At 43.1% G+C, this 22,641-nt stretch overlaps 1 protein-coding gene across 2 annotated transcripts; it reads left to right on the top strand.

The window, feature by feature from the left end:
• The first annotated feature begins 2,533 nt into the window (after positions 1–2,533).
• Positions 2,534–22,331, top strand: chst11 (carbohydrate sulfotransferase 11). Of its 2 annotated transcripts, none has more exons than XM_088988653.1 (4): positions 2,534–2,779; positions 16,573–16,658; positions 18,787–19,016; positions 19,714–22,331. In XM_088988653.1, the coding sequence occupies exons 1-4, from the start codon at positions 2,677–2,679 to the stop codon at positions 20,336–20,338; spliced, it is 1,044 nt and encodes a 347-aa protein (XP_088844779.1). In that variant the 5' UTR covers positions 2,534–2,676; the 3' UTR covers positions 20,339–22,331. The 2 variants fall into 2 exon arrangements, with proteins under 2 accessions (XP_088844779.1, XP_088844778.1); XM_088988652.1 differs by having other exon boundaries at positions 2,534–2,794.
• The last annotated feature ends 310 nt before the right edge of the window (positions 22,332–22,641 follow it).

Here is a 22,641-nt window from a genome sequence, read left to right as displayed (position 1 = left end):
ATAATCAGGACCGTGTTGAAAATGTCATTAATAAGGCATTCAGTGAGAGTTCAAAGGTCACGGGGTCTTTTATTGAATGACTCCAAATGGTATCAAAGTCAACTTGAATTACGACCGTACAGACTTTTTTTTTCTCCCCCGACGCACCTCATTGACCCCAATGCATTACAGTATGACAAAGTGCTGAGGTTGGCCCCATCCATCACGGTTGCCGGGGGTAACCGGGATTGGCTTGGCGCGATGCGTGCTCTTTACGGGTGACCTTGACGGTCTACGGATGTTTTCCAGTGATGAACGGCCTTGCAAGGGGCGGGGACTGTGTTGCTATTGGCAATATCATTCATCTTTTTTTTTTTTAATTAATGTTACAAAATTGTTACAAAATAAGTTTAAAATCTAGGTTTTTTTCTTTTTTTCCACTTTAATAATAATAATACATTTAATTTCTAAGTGCCTTTCAAAACTCAAAATGTAACTTTTCAGTCACAGGATAAGTTTTTTTTCTGTGGGAGCCACACGCGCCAGCGTTCACTCAACCCGGATGTGACTCAAATAGATAGAAAGCTAGCTAGCTAATAGATAGCCAGCTGGACAGCTTGAGAACGAGCAATCTAACTAATAGATAGCTAGCCAGATAGCTAGCTCGCCGGCCAGTTCGCTAATAGATGGCAAATAGATAGCTAATAGGACTTACATCATCATATATGCTAAATATTAGCTTGATAGCATCATTTCTGCAATGTCATCATGTAGCTAGCTCACTTTTCCTTTTTGTCAAGATGGCTAAAAAGAAGTTCTAGTTATCAGGGAAATACGGTAATTAGACACATGAAAAATAGTGCCCGGTTCAAGAAGCGGATGTGTAAATATGTTAAGTTTAAACTCCACTTAGTGGTATAGATTTCAGCCCTGTTTTTTTTCTGGATTTACAGAGTTGTCTCACTTAGGACTCAACCTTCTCAGGTCCAGCTGACATTTAAAAGGCTACCGAATAGAATAAAATTCGGCTCAGCCCATTAGCACCACATTACAAGCCCCCCCCCCCAAATAGAGTTTTTTTGGGGGGGGATTTCAGAACTTAATTCCATGTAATGAACTAAACAGCGATTGTAGACTTAAAATGGAAGCCTGTAAATGGCCCTCATCTCATAGGTCCCGGTCTGTTCTTGACCAGGCCCTTCGGCCCGCATTCCTGAGTTGCTGTTTGCTTTTCCACTCCCGTCGTATTTCCGTTCCAAGTTGACTGGGTGTATTTCTTCGCGTGGCCACCACACGCTTAGTACAAATATATTCACGCGCACAAGGGGCCTCATTTAAATTCATCCGGAGGGGCCGCTCGCCTTCTCATCCGTTTCGCGCCTTTGCGGTTGTGTTGATCAAAATGGCAGCCGATGTCATCTGCAAGAACACCTTTGTGGCGTTTCAAGTTCAAGCTTGTTTAGACAAAAGCAACATGGCGGAGGGGTAAAGTGAAGAAAAAAAATGTACGTGGGTTGTCATTACTTCTGTCACTGGCGCTTCTATGACCACAATGAGTTGCAATGCCAGATGGCATCCAGTAAACGGTAGCCTAAATTGGGATCTTTGTGTCTGCATATGTCTTGCGTTGTTTTCACGTTGGGTTAAACGGGGAAAAAATAATCACATTTCAACTCTATTATTGTAGTTCCAATTATTCCCAAAAGGGAATCGAATAGCTAAAAGGAAAGTAGTAAATAGTACGCAAGTAGATTGGGGTATGTTTGGTGTTGACATTGTAGTTACATTTTGTAGTAAATGTTTGTTACATTGTTTCAAGAGAGTTGTTTTTTTTAATGTATCTATTCGTTTTGCCATTTGCCAAGTGAGATTTAATGACTTTTTTTCCGTTTAATTGTATTTTTTTAACAGTCGCCATTTTAATAGTAGACATGCGTTAGCAACGATATGAGGAAAGTCAAAGTCAGCTTTATTGTCAAATATTCAAAATATGCATGACATATTGCACATATTAAATTACCGTCTTCTCGGAAAAGGCACTTATAATGACTTTAACGAACATAATAAACGCCAATTTGCCGAGAGAGAGAAGGGAGCCATCTTGGAGAGAAAAAACAAATAATATGACAACGCAAAGACATAGAGAGTAAGGCGTCCGTTCCATTTAGTGTAAAAATACTTAACATCTAAAAACAAAAATAATATAATCTTGTATTTAAATAAGTTTCTAAATACAGTAAAGTCTCGTTATATCGATATTCAAGGGCGTCCAAAAAATATCGATATAACCGGGACTATCGATATATCCGACCCTGTTTGCATGTAATTTTCTCCGTGCGTGCATAGAAATAGCATCGATATAACCGGGATTATCGATATATCCGATATCGATATAACGAGACTTTACTGTAGTCAAAAACTCGTAAATCGACAAAAGTGTCCATATGGGCGAGCTCATTTCCTCTGCGCCGTGGGGGGGGGGTCCACCTTCGCCAAGTAGCTCCTCCTCACCCCCGCCCGGCAATGGTACGTTCCGCGTAGGGTGCCTTTTAGCTCAATGACCGGCGGACGGTCCTCGCGACCGACTCCTCCTCAGTCCTCCTCAGTCTTCATCACTACCTTCAGAGGCACATCGGGAAGGTTCGAGCGAGCGAGCGGAACCTTCAGCCCGTCTATTAATCGCCCCCTTCGTCGGCCATGAAACAGACTTTAAGCGAACTCATGAGGATGAGTAAAATATGCCGGATGGTACTCGCCACATGTTTGGGATCCTTTCTACTGGTCATCTTTTATTTCCAAAGTATGTTCCAACCAGGTAGGACCCATTGTCTCTTTTTTTCCCCCAACGCTCACACGCACCCGCGCGCGCTTGTGTGTCGATTAAGCCACCCTATCAATCTGTTTGCACCAGCCGCATAATCGATACGACTTGATTCCGAAGCAGGCGCCTCTCTGCCAGAATCGATCCGTTTGCTATTTTCGAGATACGCCGGTCGAATCGGCTGCATTGTCCCGGAAACGGCGTGAAAAAGAAAAGAAATCAGACGTCCCGGTTCCGTGTAGTGATGCGTAAAAGGGCGCACAATCGGTGCTGCAAACCACGCGCTGTCCGTGTCCGTGAAGGCAACGTGACAGACATCCACGCGAAACAAAAGCAGCTGCTCGTTCACTTGAAAAGAGCGGTGCCTCGACTTGCGAGTTCCATTTGTTCCCTATAAACGCTCGTTCATTTAAAAGCCCGGCTCAATTCATCTTGAATGGAAATGACATTCATCCAAAAGACATCATAAAAATATTGTAACGTGTATTTAAAGTAAGAAAAATAACATATAGTATTTGATATCAAAGTATTCCATTTGAACATATTCAACATGAATCAATTCAATGGACCTCGTTGTAGTGCGCGCCCCCGTGCCACCGGGGGGCAGTGTCCCGAACACAATATACTTTGATATGACAGTTTAACACAGTGTGACGTCACAACCGACTTCCCAGTAACATGAGTCATTTTTTCAGAGGATAAAGAATATATGCCTGTGAATATAATTTAGTTAGCTCGTCTGTGTGTGTGTCAGGGTTAAGCTATCAATAAAGTTCGGTAAATACATTTTCTTTAGTTAATTTCATTCAGGTTGTCGGAGAGCTGCAGCCTATCCCAGTTGACTAAATTTTGGAGAGAAAAAAACACTCCAATTGGATTCTTGTTTTTATTTAATATGCATTTTTTGGCGAGTGGGAGGAAACAAAACCCACTCAAGAACCCCTCAACTATGATCACCGTGGCGACCATTCCAGGGTGCACCCCACTTATTGTCTCCCTGAGATAGACTCCAGTTACCCCATGACCCGAACGAGGTCAAGCAGTCGATAAACGGATGGACGAGAGCCATTTTTTTCATCCTAATTAGCTTAGCATTCAGTCTGCGTTAGCGATTGTTGCCCGCGTCTGTCATCGCAAAGCGGTCGCCATCTTGTGGAATGAATGAATGAACTCGTCTGCATGTGAATCATTTTCCTTGTCGTCATTCAAGGAAATGTAGTCACATGATCACCTCACACTGACTCCAAGATTTTCTTCCATAGAAGGTTGTTCCGATCACCCTCTCGGGTTCTCCTCGAGCGTTTAATCATGCCTGGCCGGCTCTCCTTTCACATGCGTGGAGGTTACAATTTTATTTATTTTAATGACAGGCTTCTGCGTTGAGGGATTCTGTGATCAACAGGGAGCAGTTTTAAAAATAAATATATGGATTCTTATTTGAAAAAAAAAATCAAGGTCACTACAATCACGGGATAGGTTTATCTGTGGGTGAGCAGTGGCAGCCACTCGCGCTAGCGTTCACTCAATCCGGATGTAACTCAAATAGATAGAAAGCTCGCTAACTAGCTAATAGATAGCTAATACATAACTAGCTAGATAGCCAGATAGCCATATAGCTAATAGCTAGCTAGCGAGATAGTTATAAATGTATTATTGGGTTGGATGTTGGGTTGGTTGTACCGTTATTCTTCTGTATTATTATTATTATTATTATTATTATTATTATTATTATTATTGTTGTTATTTATTAATGTTAAGCAGATTCCTTACTTACAGACAGTGTATTGTAGGTAAACACCTACAATACACTGTCTGTAAGTAAGGAATCTGCTTAACATTAGTTATCAAGTAGACAGGATGAATTTAGTACAACGATTGTTATTTATTATTTATTTCTTGGGTCTTATTTCTTATTTATTAATTTTTTCATTTTTCATTTATTATTATTATTATTATTTACTATTTATTATTATTATTGTTGTTATTATTAAAATAAAAAAATAACGTCTATTTTTTACAGTCTGGTAACTCTGTTTTGGGTGGGTGGTCCTGTCATGTAAATGCAGAGTATGCCTTTAATTAATTTTTATTTATTATTTAATAACTCGAAATAAGGTGATTTGTGGCTTGCCTGTCATACAAATGGCAGCACAAAAAACCCAACAAGCAACACATGGACCCCCAAAGCAACTCACTAAATATGTATTAAGTTATGTAATTTCACACTTTCTCCCTAGCTTTTATTTTGAAGTCATTAAAAAAGTCATTTCCACCTTAAAAGTTGTCATCCGCCATTTTACAATCAGTCCTTGAGATTGCTTTTTTTAAGCCTAGTTGACATTCTTTTCTCCAATGTCTCTGTGGCGCCGTTGTTGTTAGTCAGATAACGTTCCCGGGGGCGGCGTCGCCATGGTTCAGGCATGTCGAAGAGGTCTGGCAATGCTATACCCGCACCCTCCAATCCGGGTCTACCTCACGAGTTGCGACACTCTTGTTGAAAGTGACAGAAAAAAGACCGAGCAGCTGACGAGGGGTGAGGCATTTGGAGTTTTCCGTGGAAATTCCACACACGGAAGCTTTTCATTCTTTCCCAAGATGGCCTCGTTACTTTTGCCTTTCAACCGTCGGAGGGGGATGTGTCGGGGGCCGGTAAAAAAGAGAAGAACAAAAAAAACACTGAGTACCTAGGACAAATTCACATAATTAGGACGTTTTTTTAACCAATCATCGGTGATTTATGAACTCATTGATTGGCAGACGATGTGCAAAAAAATGTGTTTTTTGTCACTTCCGCTCAAATTCCAGGACCCACACAATATTAACTTTTAGGACGTCGTAAACATTCAATACAGCGTCAGAAAGCTTAGACTGTCTTCTTTCATCACAATTCTCAGTTACAAGTCGGAATTCTGAGTTAAAAAAAATTTAATTCAGAGTTAAAAGTCGGAATTTTGAGTTAAAAGTCGCAATTCTGAGTTAAAAGTCAGAATTATGAGTCAAAATTCGGAATTATGAGTTAAAAGTCGCAATTCAGAGCTAAAAGTCGGGATTCAGAGTTAATAATCGGAATTCAGAGTAAAAAGTCGGAATTATGAGTTAACATTCGGAATTATGAGTTAAAAATCGGAATTCTGAGTTAAAAGTCGCATTTCTGAGTTAAAAGTCGGAATCGGGCAACTGTCTCTTCATAAAAACGTCCGAACTAATAAAAAAAAGCTGAGTTGTCAATCCCCATTTCAGTCTTTCTCGCAAGCGGTTGCTAAGTCGCGGCGGCTCCGCATTTTGCGCTTAGCTAGCTCTCTTCTGCTCGCACCCGCATGCGACTCTTGCCTTGAAGTCTGATAAATGATGCGTTTGTGTGACGGCGGGAAAACGGCCGCCCTCCAATCGCCGCAGGACTCTTGCGTCGTGAGGGCATTGGGGGGATGATTATGTCATCACACCCTCCGTCGATAACTATTGATTTCCTTATTAGGTCCTCGCCGCCTAGAAGTGAGCTGCAAATGTCGCCCCTTTAGCCACATTAGGGCATTCGTAACAGCCAGCCAGGCAGGCAGGGGGGGGTGCGCTATTTTTAGCCACTGGTCGCTCGTTCTCATTGTTTAGAATCAGAATAATAATACATTTGAATTATAAGCGCCTTTCAAAACTCTCAAGGTCACTTTACAGTCCCAGGATATGTTTTTTTCTTGTGGGTGAGCAGCGGCAGCCACACACGCCAGCGTTCACTCAACCCGGAATAACTCAAATAGATAGAAAGCTAGATAGATAGCTAGATAGCGAATAGATAGCTAGATAGCTTATGTTTCCCGACTCAAATAGCTAGCTAGATAGATAGCTAATAGATAGCTAGATAGATAATAAATAGCTAGATAACTAATATGTTTCCTGACTCAAATAGATAGCTAGCTAGCTAGATAACTAATGGATAGCTAATAGATAGCTAGATAGCTTATGTTTCCTGACTCAAGCGTTCCCTCAACCCGGAAGTACCTCAAATTGATAGAAAGCTAGCTAATATATATCTAATAGCTAGCCAGCTTGATAGCTAGCCAGATAGAGAGCTAATAGCTAGCTAATATATAGCCAGCTAGATAGCCAGCTTGACGCGACTTGGCTTGTTGACAGTGTCTTGTCGTCAAGCCGCCAGATGTAGACAGCACGCCGGCAGCCAAGTGAATCACTGCTTTTAATGAAACGGACCAGCGCCAAGGCTACGTCTCATTAAACATACAGTAGCTCGCTACCGTCGAGGCAGAACTTTCCGTTCTGCCTTGTTGTCTAAAAAAATGGCTACTCCCGTTACCAGCAAGAATTTTATGCGAGCATGCTAAGGACTTGATGTTTTAATTTACGCATGTAGCATTGAGCTTTATCTGCACTTGCAATTCCCCCTTCTGTATTTTTTTATGCTACGCTAACTGCGAAGCGTCACATGGAAACTTTCCGCCTTGCGGGAAGTTGCTCCGAACAAGAGGAGTCTGTTCATCACCATCTCAGCCTAAAAAAAAGACATGGTGTCATTTACAACGCTGTATGAAAAAAAAAAAAAAATCAGCTGCAGCGAGTATGAAATGACACCAAAATGTAACCTTGGCAAATATCTGTTTAGAAAAGCTTACGAATCACATTGACCTCACTTGTCGGAATTTGAACACAAAGGGTGCTGCAGCACATGTCGACAGACACAATCGTACTCCAAGGCGTGTATTTGTGTGTATTTTTTGCGGAGTGAGGTCAATTTAGGGTTTACTGAGCAGTTTTGAGCACATTTTAGGTGTTAACGTAGTGCCCCCTGGTGGCCAAGGCAAAATGGGGAAACAGTTCTGGAATCTAACTCACTACTAGCTCGCAGTTACCGCATTTTGCAACCCGAAAAAAAACAACATAATCGTGTATGAGTACCCTTAAAAATGTTTTTGGGATGAATAATCCAAATTCCACCACACGAGCCAGTCGGGGTGATGTGAGATTTCCCTTTTTAAGTATCTCATAATGTGACAAATTGTATTTTATGACGACATTTAAAAGTCTTGGAAAATTCTTCTGGTGGTTTACGCTCGTCGGATTAAATGTCCTCAAACCCCCAACTACTTCCATAAAGCACCCCGCACCCGCTTTTCCGCTATTTCTACCCATGTTGCGTATCGTTGCTTTTTCCAACCTCAGTTTGGTCGGCGGATTCCGTGCTGCATTCGGGTGCGGCTGCGCGGCCGGACATTTGAACGTCCTCCAAAAAGGGGGTCAGAGCGGACGCCTTGGCAAGAGTCGTTGCTAGCAAACTCACGGGACTGACTCAGCAAGTCGCGGCTACGCGCCAACGTAGCGATGCTACACCTCATTCACTGCCAGACGATGTGTAAAAATGTGTCCACTCCTGTGCCAGGGTTTTTGTCATTTTCACTCGAATTGCAGGATCCATAGAATATTGAGTTTTAGGACGACATAAATATTCAATGTAGCATAAGAAAGCTAAGACTCTCCTATTTAATCAGAAAAAAAATGTTAATTCCTAAGTTGTTTGGGTCTGGAGTTATCTGAGCTTGAAATGGGGGTGTCATTTTTCCTCAAATTGCAGGATCCATAGAATATGGGGTTTTAGGACTACATAAATATTCAATGTAGCAGAAAATGCTTACGACTATCTTCTTTCATCAGAAAAAAATAGTTAATTCCTAAATTGAATGGGCCTGGAGTTATCAGAGCTTGAAATGGGGGCAGCCGCACAAAATACAGTACAGTAGATACATATTAATTTTCAATAGCGCTTTAACAACAGCTGAAGCTATAACAAAGCGCTAACATGGACAAAAGCCAAACACTGCCCCCTTGTGGGAGAGGAAAAACATTGCCAGAGGTCTGACCGGCGCGTGATCAGCATCCCCATAATAAAAAACATAAGCAAAAAAAATTGGGAATGGCGCTCCACGTCATCCTTTTCAATACCCGAATAAATCCAGGAATGGCAGTGAATGAGTTTCTTTGTTTAAAAGGGAAAAAAATGAGCGTCAGATGACTTTTTATTGATTGCTTTTGTAATTGTTGGCATGTGACAGATCTGAAGCACGGCTCACAAAGCACTCCAGTCATCGCACTGCCACTTGTGTCTCTTGCACGCTCCTTTCAAGTCAGCCCAAGATCAACTGCGCACCCGCGACGGGGCCAACAGGCCTTCCGAATCCACGACGCTCGTTCAGTTTGCAACCCGAGCGGGACATTTTGTGGAAATTGACTTCATATCAATTGATGAAAACAAAAAAAACACATACAAACAATTCGGGGAGGTGGTTGTACCGCACCAAATTGCCCAATCTGCCTACCGTTACCATGACAACCGGGGCAGAGCGAGGCCACTTGGACAAATTGCCTGACCAAATCATTATATTTTTGCGGGTTCAATCAGCCTACTTTGCATATGGGAGGAAAGTGGAGTACCCGGAAAAAAGCCACTTTTCCCATTTTTGGCCTTAGATGAACGTGATGGAAACAATTGCTTCCAAGCTCCTCTTGCTGTATGCTGTTCAGACAAGGCTTTAGGCTGGTTGTCCAATTAGTGCCCCCCCCCCCCCCCCAAAAAAAAAAAAAAAAAACATATTTTTATGATGCGCAAAAAAATGTCTTCAAGCCACTTTTTCTGTCTTTCCTGTAATCAATCATTTCTTGGTTTTGCCACCTTGCGCAAGCGAGCTCATCCGTCATTTTCATATCTGAGAGCGACCATCTGTCGTCTCCTTGTCTGCTTGCCTTTATTTTTATTTTTTATTTACACACACTGCACCTGCAAGACATGCTTCAGGCAATATTTATGACGACCAAAATGGCTGCCAAAGGAAGAATGATGAAAGTCAGGAAAAAAAGAGGGGCGGGGCGGGGGGTGTAAATGCTCAAAGCTTCAACACATTCCACCCTCTCTTGTTATCATCTCATTTTTGCCCATGGGATGGGGTTGCCATGGTGATGGGGAATGAGGGAGACAATGGGAACGGACCCAAATGGTCACCTGGCGGGGGTTTGAGTCTGGTTTTCAAATTGGGGTTGGAAATAGCGCGGGTATGACGTGACCGTTTTGTCGCTCGCCATTGTTGCCTGTTGCGCCACCCGTAGTGGACCTGTTTTATATTTTTAGTAATTCGGCTTGGCAAAGTCTGTTTGGTTCGCGGAGAATACCTCCGTACTCTTATTTACGCTTCTATTCAGCTACTTGCAAACTAAAAGATGCTATCTATTAGCTAGCTATGTAGTTGAACCAAAGATAGTGACTGTGGGCACCAGGTAGCAAGCACCTCCATCTACAACATTAGTAGCCTGTTTAAAAAAAAGTCATTGGGCAACATCAAGGTCAACAATCTTAGCTATCTATTAGCTAGCTATCTATTAGCTTAGAAATTAAATGGATTATTATTATTATTATTATTATCTGGCTATCCCGTTGTCTATATAGCTGGCTAGCTAGCTGGCTAACTAGCTAGCTATTTGCTATCTAGCTAACTACCTAGTTAGCTATTTGCTATCTAGATAGCTACCAAGCTAGCTATCTATTTGCTAGCTGGCTATACATTAGCTAAGTAGTTGGCTATTAGCTATCTATCTGGCCAGCTATCTAGCTGGCTAGCTATTAGCTATATATTAGATAGTTTTCTATCTATTTGCGTTAATTCCGGGTTGAGTGAACACTGGCACATGTGGCTGCCGCTGCTCACCCACAGAGAAACTGATCCTGTGACTGTAATGTGAGAGTTTTGAAAGGCGTTTAAAAATGAAATGTATTATTATTATTATTATTATTATTATGATAAATTGTGATGACCAAGACCTGTGTTCGCCATTTTGGATCGCTTTCCTGCCAAGTGGTCAGCTGATTGATAGACAAAAAGCAGAACCAATCATCAGTTCCGTACAACCCCCCTCCCCCTTTCTTTCTTTCTTTCTTTCTTTCTTAACGTCAACAAGCTCGCGCACAAACGCTAACTTGCGGCCACTCAAGACCTATAATTTCCACCGCTTTCTATTTTAGGAGGCTTTGCAGTGCCTGAAAAAAAAACAAGAAAAAAAACATACGCACTATAATTTAACGGGGCATAAATGTTGAGCTGCAGCAGAGCCACCACTGAAAGTATTCCAAATGAGACGACGCCGCAGATCTCTATCTATCTATCTATCTATCTATCTATCTATCTATCTATCTATCTATCTGTCTGTCTGTCTGTCTGTCTGTCTGTCTGTCTGTCTGTCTGTCTGTCTGTCTGTCTGTCTGTCTGTCTGTCTGTCTGTATAGCTAGGTAGCTGTCTATCTAGCTATTTTACTAGCTGTCTACTTAGCTATCTAGCTTTCTGTATACTTAGCTAACAAGCTAACGGTCCATCTAGCTATCTCGCTAGCTGTCTATCTATATCTAACTACCTAGCTAGCTAGCTATCAATCTATCCACCCATATATATGCAGTAAATATATACATATGCTGTAAACATCCCAGTGGACTCTGCCTTTATGGTTTTAGCTAAATCAATCTTGTCTACTTTTTACGACCGTCTTATGTCTTTATTTTTTTATTTTTTCCTTTCCTTAGCATGTAAATTGCAGAGCCCTCTCACTTTTTTTCCCCAACCCCTCCCTCCACCTCTAATTTTAGTCCCCGAGGCCAGCTGCGCCTCTGGAGGTTTGTCTGAACTCCCCCATAGCATCCCTCCCTCCCTCCCCCCCATTTGTGTCCAAAAACCGCTTTTATCGCTCCCCAGAGAACGTTGAAGACAAACAAGGAAAAACAAAATGATACCCCAGACGTAGTGATTACAATTAACAGACATGTGTTGAGCGTCTGGTTTGGCGGAATTTCATGCAGACACTTGTTTCTGCCACCGCAACCAACCTGCGATGGCGTTTAACGATCGTCACCCGGCACGCTAGCCGCCACATCGGGCGGGGAGATGAATAACTTGACACCAGAAATAGTTTTTATGTCGCAATTGGGATTGTGGACCGAATAAGCCATCTTTGTTTTGCCTTCCGCGGACGCATTTCTGTCACATGTTCTGCTCTTAAAATGTTTTATATATAATACCACAGAGAGCGCTTTACTGTGTCATGTAGCATTCCTGTGGTTTTTCATGTCACCTTTACTTTTAGCTTCAAAACATGTTTTCAAAATGATCCCAAAATACGCTCAAGATTGACCATGTAGCCACATCTACTTCATTCAATTGTATTCATTTAAATAAGCAGAATTAGCTTTAGCATTTCTGTCGTCCTGTTGTCCATTTTTTCTTTGTACAATTCCAATGTATTACAATTACTTGACAAAGAATCGGAAAGAAAAAAAGTGAATGATTCAACTCCCATGCTAAGCTAACAAAATGTGACGAAGCAAAGTATCAGGAAAAAGGAAATGGTGTCAACTCGTGCAAATATAGGTAACGTCCGACTTACGACCGAGTTCCGTTTCGACCAAGTGGTCGTAAGTCGAAATGGTCGTAAGTTGAAATCCATTCAAAATGTTGAATAGAGACTCAGAGGCTAAATGACATGCAAACTCCCCTCCTTCTGGTGCCATCACGCGGTCGATTGCTGCGCGAGAGTGAGATGCTGGCTGGCCGGCCAAAATTGTTGTACGCGTTGCCGGCCTGCTAGCGCGTTGCGGTGCCCGGCTTAGAAGTAAAATTTTAGAAAATAGGGACTGGAGGTTGTGGTTGTACATTGTGTGGCAGTGAATGAGTTAAGACAAAATGTCAATGCCCAAAAACGCGACAAAATCAACCCCCATGCTGTACAGTATAACTTTATTGGCATTTTGAAACCGCCCAATCATTTCAGTTCCCCCTCTGAAATAAGCATAATTAGCTTTAGCGTTTGTGTCCCTTGTATAAATGAATAAATACATTAATTTAATTAAATGACAATAATTTTGACTGTCTTGTAGCTACAGTGACGCACCAAGTGTGAGCGAGTGTCTGGAACGGCGCTGCTTTCGTAGCCTTGTACGGCGCTGACTCACTTACACACACACGCAAACATGCTAGCACGCACACTCTCCCGTTTGTCAGAAAGTCGTTAGACATTTGACACCGAGCCTTTTTCTGCTGACTCGGCCTTTCCGCCACGCTCCGCTCGCCGGGTCCCTCGCTAGCTCGCTCGCTAGCTCCTCTTGAAAGGCTCAAGTGTCGGCACACGCTCACTGACGTCGATGAAGGCGCTGTGTCAACGTGACGGCGAGTGAAAGAAGCTGCGCGGAAACGGACGTGACTCATGATTTCAACGTTTATGAGGCTAACGACTGGTCACCGCTGGCATTTCATACAATTGTTAACACAGATGTTGTATTTTACTCATTGTTCCAGTTCCAGAATTCACGGCTACTTGACATGCTAACCGCGAAAAAAATGACTTTTATAATTCAATTTTTTTTAGCATCGCAAGTAGAATGTTGTTATGCTAAAAAAAAATGGACTTTATAATTCCATTTTTTTTAGCACAGCAACATTCTGCTTGACCAGGAACCGTCAGATGCTCAGGTTGTTACTAGCACGGCGTGGGAGCTGAGCGACTCAGATGCGACAGCATCTCTTCGTACAAAATAGGCGCGCTTGATTTAACGTCAAGCCATCAACAAAACTAGTTTGTCCTCCATCTTTCCTAACTGGCCTCGTGTGCTACCGTTTAGCTTCAAACATGCTGACTCTTGTATCGTACCGTATTTTATTATTTTTATTTTCGCGCATGCTAGATGGCTTCGACCCGGAGGACCGCGGGAGGCGTTGATGAGGCAAATCACGTCGCCGCAGGACGCGCCGTAAAAGCAGCGCCAGTTCACGTTTACGCGGCTGCTGCCCCATAAACTATTTGACGATGGTCGGCCAAACAAAACGCTGAGTGGCGGCTTTTTGACGGCAATTTAACATTTTATGGGGGTTGTTTTTAATGTTTTCAGGGACAGTTAAAAAAAAAACAAAAAAGAAAGTAGAGTTCATTCCTAAGTTATATGGCTCTGGAGTTATCTGAGCTTGAAATGAGGGCTGCTGTACAAAAGGCAAATGCTGCCTGCCCCCCTCATGGAAGGGAAAATGCTTTACCTAGCTATCCAGCTATGTAGCTGACTTCTCGCTAGCTAGCTAGCTATTTGCTACCTATCTCCCTGGCCGGCTATCTAGCTAGCTATGTATTAGCTATCTAGCTAGCTATGTATTAGCTATATAGCTATCTAGCTAGCTTTCTATCTATTTCAGTTACTTCTGGGTTGAGTGAACGCTGGCGTGTGTGGCTGGGAATGGCCGTGAATGATTTAAGGGTGCAATTAGCATTGCCCCGTGAATTCTGCCTAGCAACAAGTGACCACACAAATGCAAAATAAATACAATACAGGGGAAAAACAGCCTAGTTTTTTTCAGTTGCAAACTTTTCCATCGCCTATTGTGGTGTGATTTGTGACATCGCCGCCGGTGCAGGATTTCAAAATAAAACAAATAAAATAAGCATCCAATTTGAATAACAACCTCAGGTGGCACTGACAGAAGAGGGGGAAAAAAATCTGGAAAATGCTTCAAATCCAAAACGCAATTAAATTCCATGAAATTGATGTGAGACACCTTGACAGTCGATGCATCACTCTCGCAATCCGATTATTCCGCAGGCGCTAACGACGCCGCTATTAGCAACACAAATTCAAACCTTGTGAAGTGGCGGAAGATTGGGTGTTTTGGGCTCTGTTGTTATTTTTGACAGCACTTTGGCTTAGCCTCCCTTTGCAAACGGTCCCTTTTAGCGCAAGCAGCTAATCGCGAGACCTTAAACGAATCTCTGAGCTTAGACTTCATGAATGACTCACAATCGCTCTGCTACCGAGACCCCCCCCCTTCTCCCGCTTTAGATGTTTGATGCATAAAGACCCCCCGAGTGCTAACGCGCACAACTGAAATTATTTTCCTTTGAGTTGAATTAAGTGTTTCTGCACGACTCTCTATTCCTGAATGTGTTCTTTTTTTTGGCGCAGATAAAGCGCTGGCCATGGCCTCTGGCAATGTTTTTTTCCTTTCAGCAAGGGGGCAGAATTTCCCTTTTTCCATGTTAGCGCTCTGTTCCAGCTTTAGATTTTGTTAGAAGTGCGGTATAGCTATCCGGCTGGCTGGCCACCTATTAGATAGCTATTAGCTAGCTAGCTCGTTAGCTGGCTGTCTTTTAGCTGTCTGGCTGGTTATCTGTTAGCTATCTATCCAGCTATCTATTTATTAGCTAGCTGGCTGGTTAGCTGGCTATCTACTGGCTATATATTAGCTAGCTAGCTGGCTATCTCTTGGCTATCCATCTAGCTGGCTAGCTACAGTATCTACAGTGGCTTTCTATTAGCTAGCTAGCTAGCTTTCTATCCATTTGAGTTACTTCCGGGTTCAGTGAACGCTTTTGTTCTTTACTTGCTCCTTTCAAAGTCTGGTTAATCCCGATTCTCCGAAACGTGAAATATGTTTTTATGACCGAAAATGCTTGAGTGAGTTCAACGTGGGCACGACTTTGGCTCTTCTGACCCCACCTCGGCCCCCCTGCGGTGTCTGCATAGCAGCCAGCCGCCACGTCTCATGTGACCGAGCCTCTTCCACGCTTGAGCACCTTCCTTCCGACTCAATCGACTCACGCTTGACCGCCTTGCGACCGCTCCTCCGTTAGCAACAGACATTTTTTATTGTTTTTTTTTTTTTACACGCAACTGGAAGTGCTTCGGGATAGCACGCCATCGACGTGCGCTAGCTTCCAATCGGACCACCATTAGCTTAGATTGCAGTGGAAAAACTGATCCTGTGACTGGAAAATGACCTTGAGAGTTTTCAAAGGCGCTTATAAATGAAATGTATTATTATTATTATCATCATTTGCAAGCTATTTGCTATCTGTTAGCTATCTGGGTAGCAAGCTAACTAGCTAGCTAACTGGCTGGCTAGCTAGCTATCTATTCACTATCTAGCTGGCTGGCTATCTAGCTCGGTATCTGTTGACTAAAGATTGGCGATTTATCCATTTGTTTATTTATTCATTTATTCATTCATTTAATGTTGTGTTGATCTGTCTATTTATTTTTTTATTTGTGTATTGATGTGTATTTATTTATCAATGAATGTATTGATTGATTGATTGATTTACTGCATCTATTTTACACAATGAATTAAATACATAAGTCAATAAATCAAGAGATCAATATGAATCAATGCACAAATAAAGAAACAAACACAAATAAATAAACTGATAATACGAGCATTTTTTTACTCATTCACTGCCATTCACAAATTTGTTCAGGTTCTGTTTTGTTCAAGCTTGGGTGCTGATAAAGCGCTGGTCAAACCTCCGGCGATGTTTTTTCACTTCCACGAGGGGGCAGCATTTGCCTTATGTCCATGTTAGCGCTTTGTTACAGCTTTAGCAGTTGTTAAAGCGCTATCTAAACCAATAATGTATTGTACTTTGGACACCTGTCCCCATTTCAAGCTCATATAACTCCAGACCCATATGGCTTAGGAATTAACTTTTTTTCTGATGGAAAAAAAGAGTGAATGAGTTAATAGGAGCGAGCGCTTGCGTGTCCAAAGAGCTGAGAAGGAAATCAGTCAGTTGAAATGTGGCTTTGTGCTGCGGCACACAAGCGCCGCTTCTTCTTCTCTTGCATGCTAATGCGGCAAAAAAAGGTGAAGGCTGGTGTTGATGCGCTCGGGGTTCCAAATTGTCTTCATTTCCAAAATGTCCGAATGTGTCGTTCCGTCTCATGAAAACATGTCTTGTGTCCCCTTGTCTTTTGCAGTCATGCGCAGGGATCCTTTTGTGGCGGAAGGTTGCTGCGGGAAAGGCTCGCGCAACGCCCTCCAGGAGCTCTACAGCCCCTCTCAGGTGAGGTGTCTCTCTGCCGTTGACCTTTCGCCATTCGCGGCCAATCTGTCAGAGGTGTGACCCCCGACAAGACACCCCCCCACCCCCCACTGCAGTAGAACATTTGTTAACCCTTTCCAGGAAAAATAAAGTTTTTTCCTAGCATAAAGTCTGCCAGCTTAATGCTAATGAATGAATGCTAGGCTAGTTAAAAAAGTCCGCTAGCCTAATGCTAATGAATGATAGGCTAGTTAACAAAAGTCCACGAGGCTAATGAATTAATACTAGGCATCTATCTGGCTGGCTAGCTATTAGCTACCTTTCTATCTATTTGAGTTACTTCCGAGTTGAGTGAACGCCGGCGCTTGTGGCTGCCGCTGCTCACCCATAGAAAAAAACTTATCCTGTGACTATAAAGGGACCTTGAGAGTTTTGAAAGGCGCTTAGAAATTAAATGTATTATTATTATTATTATTATTATTATTATTATTGTTGTTGTTATTATTATTATAGGCTGCTTAAAAAAGTTTGCCAGCCTAATGCTAATGAATGAATGAATGAATGCTAGGCTAATTAAAAACATTCCAACACACTTCCCTTACGTTTGAAGCTCTGTTGCATTAATTCCGGAGAGAACAAAAGCTCCCGCAGCATCAAATCAATCGGTGACAAGAATTAGGGTTGGGGGAGCAGGTTTGAAGCCCCTCTGAGAGCAATAGATTAAAACACTATTATGGGATTCATCTAACTGCCACCATCATTGTATTATGTGACACCTTGTCACCGAATTAGCAAGCTAGCGCGCTGGCAAATGGCTTCCTAATTGTTTTCGCCTTCCTCCCGCGGGAGCAACTTGACACCGCCGAAGGTCGACGGCCCCTCATCAAGGCCTTCTCTGCCATTCTATCGACCCCGTCATGCTTTCACGGGAGATAATACGACCTGACACACACATCCTGACACTCACACACACACACACACACACACACACACACACACACACACACACACACACACACACACACAACACACACAATTGTTAATTACAGCATCTGCCCCTGAAGGCCCGTCGCTCGCTACTCCTTTTGTGCGAATTATAGCTTCTTCTTGCGTGAAGCCAGACATCAGGCAGGGGGCGGGGCTATCCCCCCCCCCCCCCCCGCCCCCACTTGACCCCTGGCAAAAAAAAAAAATTCACCAGGGTTGTTTGATGTGATATGACAGTCATTTCTATCATTTAGCTAGCTAAGTAGCTATTAGCTGTCTTGCCGGAAACTGTCTAGCTGGTTAGCTGTTGGCTATCTGACTATCTATCAACTATTTATTTGCTATCCATTAGCTATCTAGCTAGCTTTCTATCTATTTGAGTTACTTCGGGATTGAGTGAACGCTGGTGCGTGTGGCTTCCGCTGCTCACCCACAGAAAAACTTTATCCTGTGACTGTAAAGTGCCCTTGAGAGTTTTGAAAGGCGCTTAGAAATAATATGTAAGGGAGAAGAATAAAATGCTAACAGTTTAAATCAGATTTAGTGGGATTTAAACAAAACACGTTAAGGCTCACGAAACATGCTTCTGAAGCCCCACCCCCTTTTCCTCGAGGGAATACGCTTCCATTGTATTGCGTGTATTACCCGTTATTTGCTTTGTATCCGACTAATTAATTAGCAAACAGCATGCAAATGAGGCGATTTTCACCATATCGCCACCGCTTGGCTAATTGAATTAGCAAAGGCGGCTAATGAATTCAAGAATACGGAGTTCATTGTACTTTGCGTCGTGGCCTTTTCGGAAGCTCATTAGCTTGTAGCGGTATATGAAATCTAAAAATTCACCCCTCCCAATGTGACGGCGTACTCACATCGGACGTCATTCAATGTCAACATCATCCCCCAAAAAAAAGCCTCCGTGACCACAGAGAACCTCGCTTATATGCTGTCATCGGAATTTAAGAAGGTCGGGCGGAAAAGTTGCGTTTGCGTTTCCAAATACAGACCCGCCGTTCATGTTATTTCGGGGTTCGTCGGAAGCAGCTGTGGGCTAACGTTAGCCGCTAGTGAAAGGCTACGTTTGTTGGCAAATATGCAGGCGCCATTACAATCCATTTCAATTCCTTCTCTAATGGCCGTCCGTCCTTTCGATCCCCCCCAGCCCGAGTTTTCGGGCGCCGCCGTCCTCCACCAGACCCGACGGGACCAGGTGGCGGACGCCTGCCGGGTGCACAGCGCGTCCAGCCGCAAGCGGCGGGTCCTCACGCCGGCCGATCTCAAACATCTGGTGGTGGACGAGGACCACCAGCTCATCTACTGCTACGTCCCCAAGGTGGCCTGCACCAACTGGAAGAGGGTCATGATGGTGCTGACGGGACGAGGGAAATACAGGTACCGTGAAGAAAAGGAGGATGGGGGGGGGGGGTGGTACTGTTAGCTAGCTAATAGATAGCTAGCAAGCTAGCTAGTCTTCCTAGACTCTTATGATGGAATAACTCAAATAGATAGAAAGCTAGCTAGCTAGCTAACTAATAGATATCTAGATAGCTAATAACTAGCTAGCTACCTAATATGTTTCGGATTGGATTAGCTTTTATTAGTCTTGCGGTGGAGAAATTGACATTTCACAGCAGCAAAGTGATTAAAATAAGTGGAAATGAAATGAAGACGTAGAAAAACAAAATACAGGAGCTGCTGTAAAGGCAGCCCACTCCTGCGACGCCATCTTGAAGTCAAAACAACAACCAAAACAATCTAAATAATGTGACACAAGAGACAGTCATTTGATTTTAAACACTTTCTTTGTCGTATAAAGCAGTTGTAGATGGAGGAGAGGATCAAAGCGTCCTTTTCACCAGTGGATCAGGGACATCATGGTGAAATGTGCACATTTGCTACAAGCTAAATAATAATAATAATACATTTCAGAGCTGTCCAGCCATGACAGTTAAGTGGCACTGGCCTTCCTCCCAAATCAAAAACGGTGCTGATCTCGCAACGGCTCAGCAGTCTCCTCCTCGATGCATGTCAAAAATGCCGCAAAGCGGTCCGTATCCGTCCTGGATTTGTTTTGTCTGCCCGTCCACAGTGACCCGATGGAGATCCCGTCCAACGAAGCCCACATCCCGTCCAACCTGAAGACCCTGAACCAGTACAGCATCGGCGAGATCAACCACCGCCTGAAGACCTTCCTGAAGTTCGTCTTCGTGCGCGATCCCTTCGAGCGGCTCGTCTCGGCCTACCGCAACAAATTCACCCTCAAGTACAACTCGTCCTTCCACAAGCGCTTCGGCACGCGCATCGTGCGGCGCTACCGGAAGAACGCCACGCGCGAGGCCCTGGCCGGCGGCGCCGACGTCACCTTCCGGGAGTTCGTCCAGTACTTGTCCGACCCGGCCACGCGGCGCGACGGGCCTCTCAACGAGCACTGGCAGACGGTGTGGCAATTGTGCCACCCGTGCCACATCCGCTACGACCTGGTGGGCAAATACGAGAGCCTGGAGGAGGACGCCAACTACGTCCTGCGCTTGGCCGGCGCCGCCGAATCGCTACGTTTCCCAACGTACGCCAAGTCCACCCGTACCACCGACGCGATGACGGCGCAGTTTTTCGGCAACGTCAGCGCCGAGCAGCAGCTTCAGTTGTATCGGCTTTATGAGCTGGACTTCCTCATGTTCAACTACTCCACGCCGGGCTACCTGAAGCTTGTCTAGAGGAAGAAAGGGGCGAGGGGGCCTGACACGTGGCGTGTGCTCGGTCGCACTCTGGAATGTCAAATGGGATTTTTTTTGTGGATGGCGTCGGGAGCGAAGCGGGTCTTCCAGGTTTCAAATAAACCGCCCCCGTTAACCCCCTCCGAAGACCCAACTGCATCGGTCCCTAAGTCCCGCCCCTTTTTTAACGGGGGATGTGGAAATGGGATGTCAAAGTCGCCATTTTTTTTTCTTCCCTGAACACACTTCACACTTGGGCGCTGCGGAGCAACGTCCCCTGCGCCCTCCAAGCCCCTCCCACTTTGGCTTTTGAAGACACTGGAGCTCATCGAAGCTTAGCCCCGCCCACTCAACAAAGCCTCCTTTGTGCTTATTGACTCTTTTATTGTCTTTCGGATGGGTTGCTGCGAGACGGCAAGAATTATTTAAACGGCTTTGTCGATTGAAGTAATGGCGTATTTAATTTCTTTTTTATTTAAATATTATTTTGAAGGGGGGGGGGGGGTGTTTAGCCTGTTATCGCGCTTGTTCAACGTCTCCATCACATTGTGAAAGGGCATTCACGTGCTCTTTACGTTAGCAATATCACACAAGGGGGGCGGGGGCAACAATTCCGAACCACTTCAGCTTCAATGCAAACGAGATTTTGTGGGGGTATTTGTTAGTTTTTTGGGTTAGCATTTGACGTCATAATTCTCACCACGCAATGTTATGCAAATTAGACGGATGGCGGTGCTTACAGATGAGGACCTGCAATGCAAACGCGGGCAGAATTCGAAAACATATTGTGATGTGAGGTGTGCCAAAATATGACGGAAATGGCGTCACCATATTTTTAAAACACTATTTGCCTTTTTCATCCATTTCAATGGGACATTTTTTTCTTCTTTTCAGTCCATTTTTTCCTCGTGATATAACTGAATTAAATTTTAATTTATTTGTGTTAAATGTAACATTTATTTTCACACTGTTTTATGGAGTGTTTTTTAATCTTGAAATTCCGGCCATCTTGAATTTTTTTTGGGGGGGGGAGTTTTTCTCATCACAATTTTGTGAGTTGACGCTATTTAAAAAATCATTTGTTTTTATTTAATTTATAATAATATTATTATTGTCTTTTTTTGTCTTAAAATTCTGGCCATCGTGATTTTTTTTTGTTTTTCTCATCACAATTTTGAGAGTTGACGCTTCATCAAATCATCTTTGTTTTTATTTTATTTATTATTATTATTATTATTTTTATTATTATTATTATTTTGTAGTGCAGCCCAACTCAAGAGAAACAAAAGTGACTTTATTCAAACATTTTTGCTTATTTTTATATTCAGTGTGGCCCTACAATTATAACTTTATGCCACATTTTTTTCTATATGTAATATTTTGACTTTATTGTCAATTTTATTTATTTCGGGCGTGGCCGTAGAGACGAAAACACTGTTGCGTTCACATTTCTGTGCCTTTTATTTTTTTGAATGCACGTGAAAACGTTTATTATCATATCAAAATAGAGGATCCAAATTGCATCATCTGCACGGGTAGGTTGCTCGCCATTTCACCAGAAGCTTCCGGTCAGATATTTAGCTGATGTACGGCTAAATTCAATGCCTTGCTAAATGCACCACGATGCTCATTAGAGTGCTAAAGGAAGCATCCCATATCCTGTAATAGGAAAAAAACAACAATTTCAGCTAATTTTGTTTCTATCCCCCCTAACGATGTCTATTATTGGACTGAATGACATTTGCTGTTTAGCTAAAATCTTCAGAAGACATTCGCGTTCACGGTTATCGATCAAAATCGCCGGAATTGTCGTATTTGGCGGGGTCAGAGGCCGCTTTTGCGGGAAAATGACATCCATCGGGATCCTTAGATTAGTCAAGCGGGCCCGAAAAAAAATAGCGCGCAAATGGATTGTGGTTGGATTGTTGTGAAACATATTGTTTCGATATTGTGGTTTGTTAGTCCTGTTTTGAATAAATTGCGTACAAATTCTCTTTTTTTTTGAAGATTTATTGTTTTAGTTGAATTGGATTAATCAATGTAAATTATTTTGAGATATATTTTGTCCTCAGGGTCGCAGCAGAAGCAGACGTTGGGTGAGAGAGGGTTTATGTAACCCTGGTACCGCCTGTCATTCAATCGCAGATCGTCCAATTCATCATCATGCCATTCATAACATTTTTTTTCATCATTAGTCCCTGTGCAACCAACCAGTCATGATACCCACACCACCGTTATGTGATGTTGTGTCCACAAGAGGGAGCCAAAGTTCTACTCATCACAGAAGAGCTTTTGGAAAGACT

The sequence above is a fragment of the Hippocampus bargibanti genome, linkage group LG22, assembly GCF_051943395.1.
Source record: "Hippocampus bargibanti isolate YZ-2025 linkage group LG22, ASM5194339v1, whole genome shotgun sequence".
Lineage (NCBI taxonomy): Eukaryota > Metazoa > Chordata > Actinopteri > Syngnathiformes > Syngnathidae > Hippocampus > Hippocampus bargibanti.
Note: the sequence above shows the minus strand (reverse complement) of the source record. Positions and strands in the feature narration are given on the sequence as shown.

Coding starts and splice junctions, on each gene's coding strand:
- chst11 (XM_088988652.1), top strand. CDS start 2,677: ATGAAACAGACTTTAAGCGAACTCATGAGGATGAGTAAAATATGCCGG. Junction 2,795..16,572: donor CCAAAGTATGTTCCAACCAG/GTAGGACCCATT, acceptor TGTCTTTTGCAG/TCATGCGCAGGGATCCTTTT. Junction 19,017..19,713: donor ACGGGACGAGGGAAATACAG/GTACCGTGAAGA, acceptor GCCCGTCCACAG/TGACCCGATGGAGATCCCGT.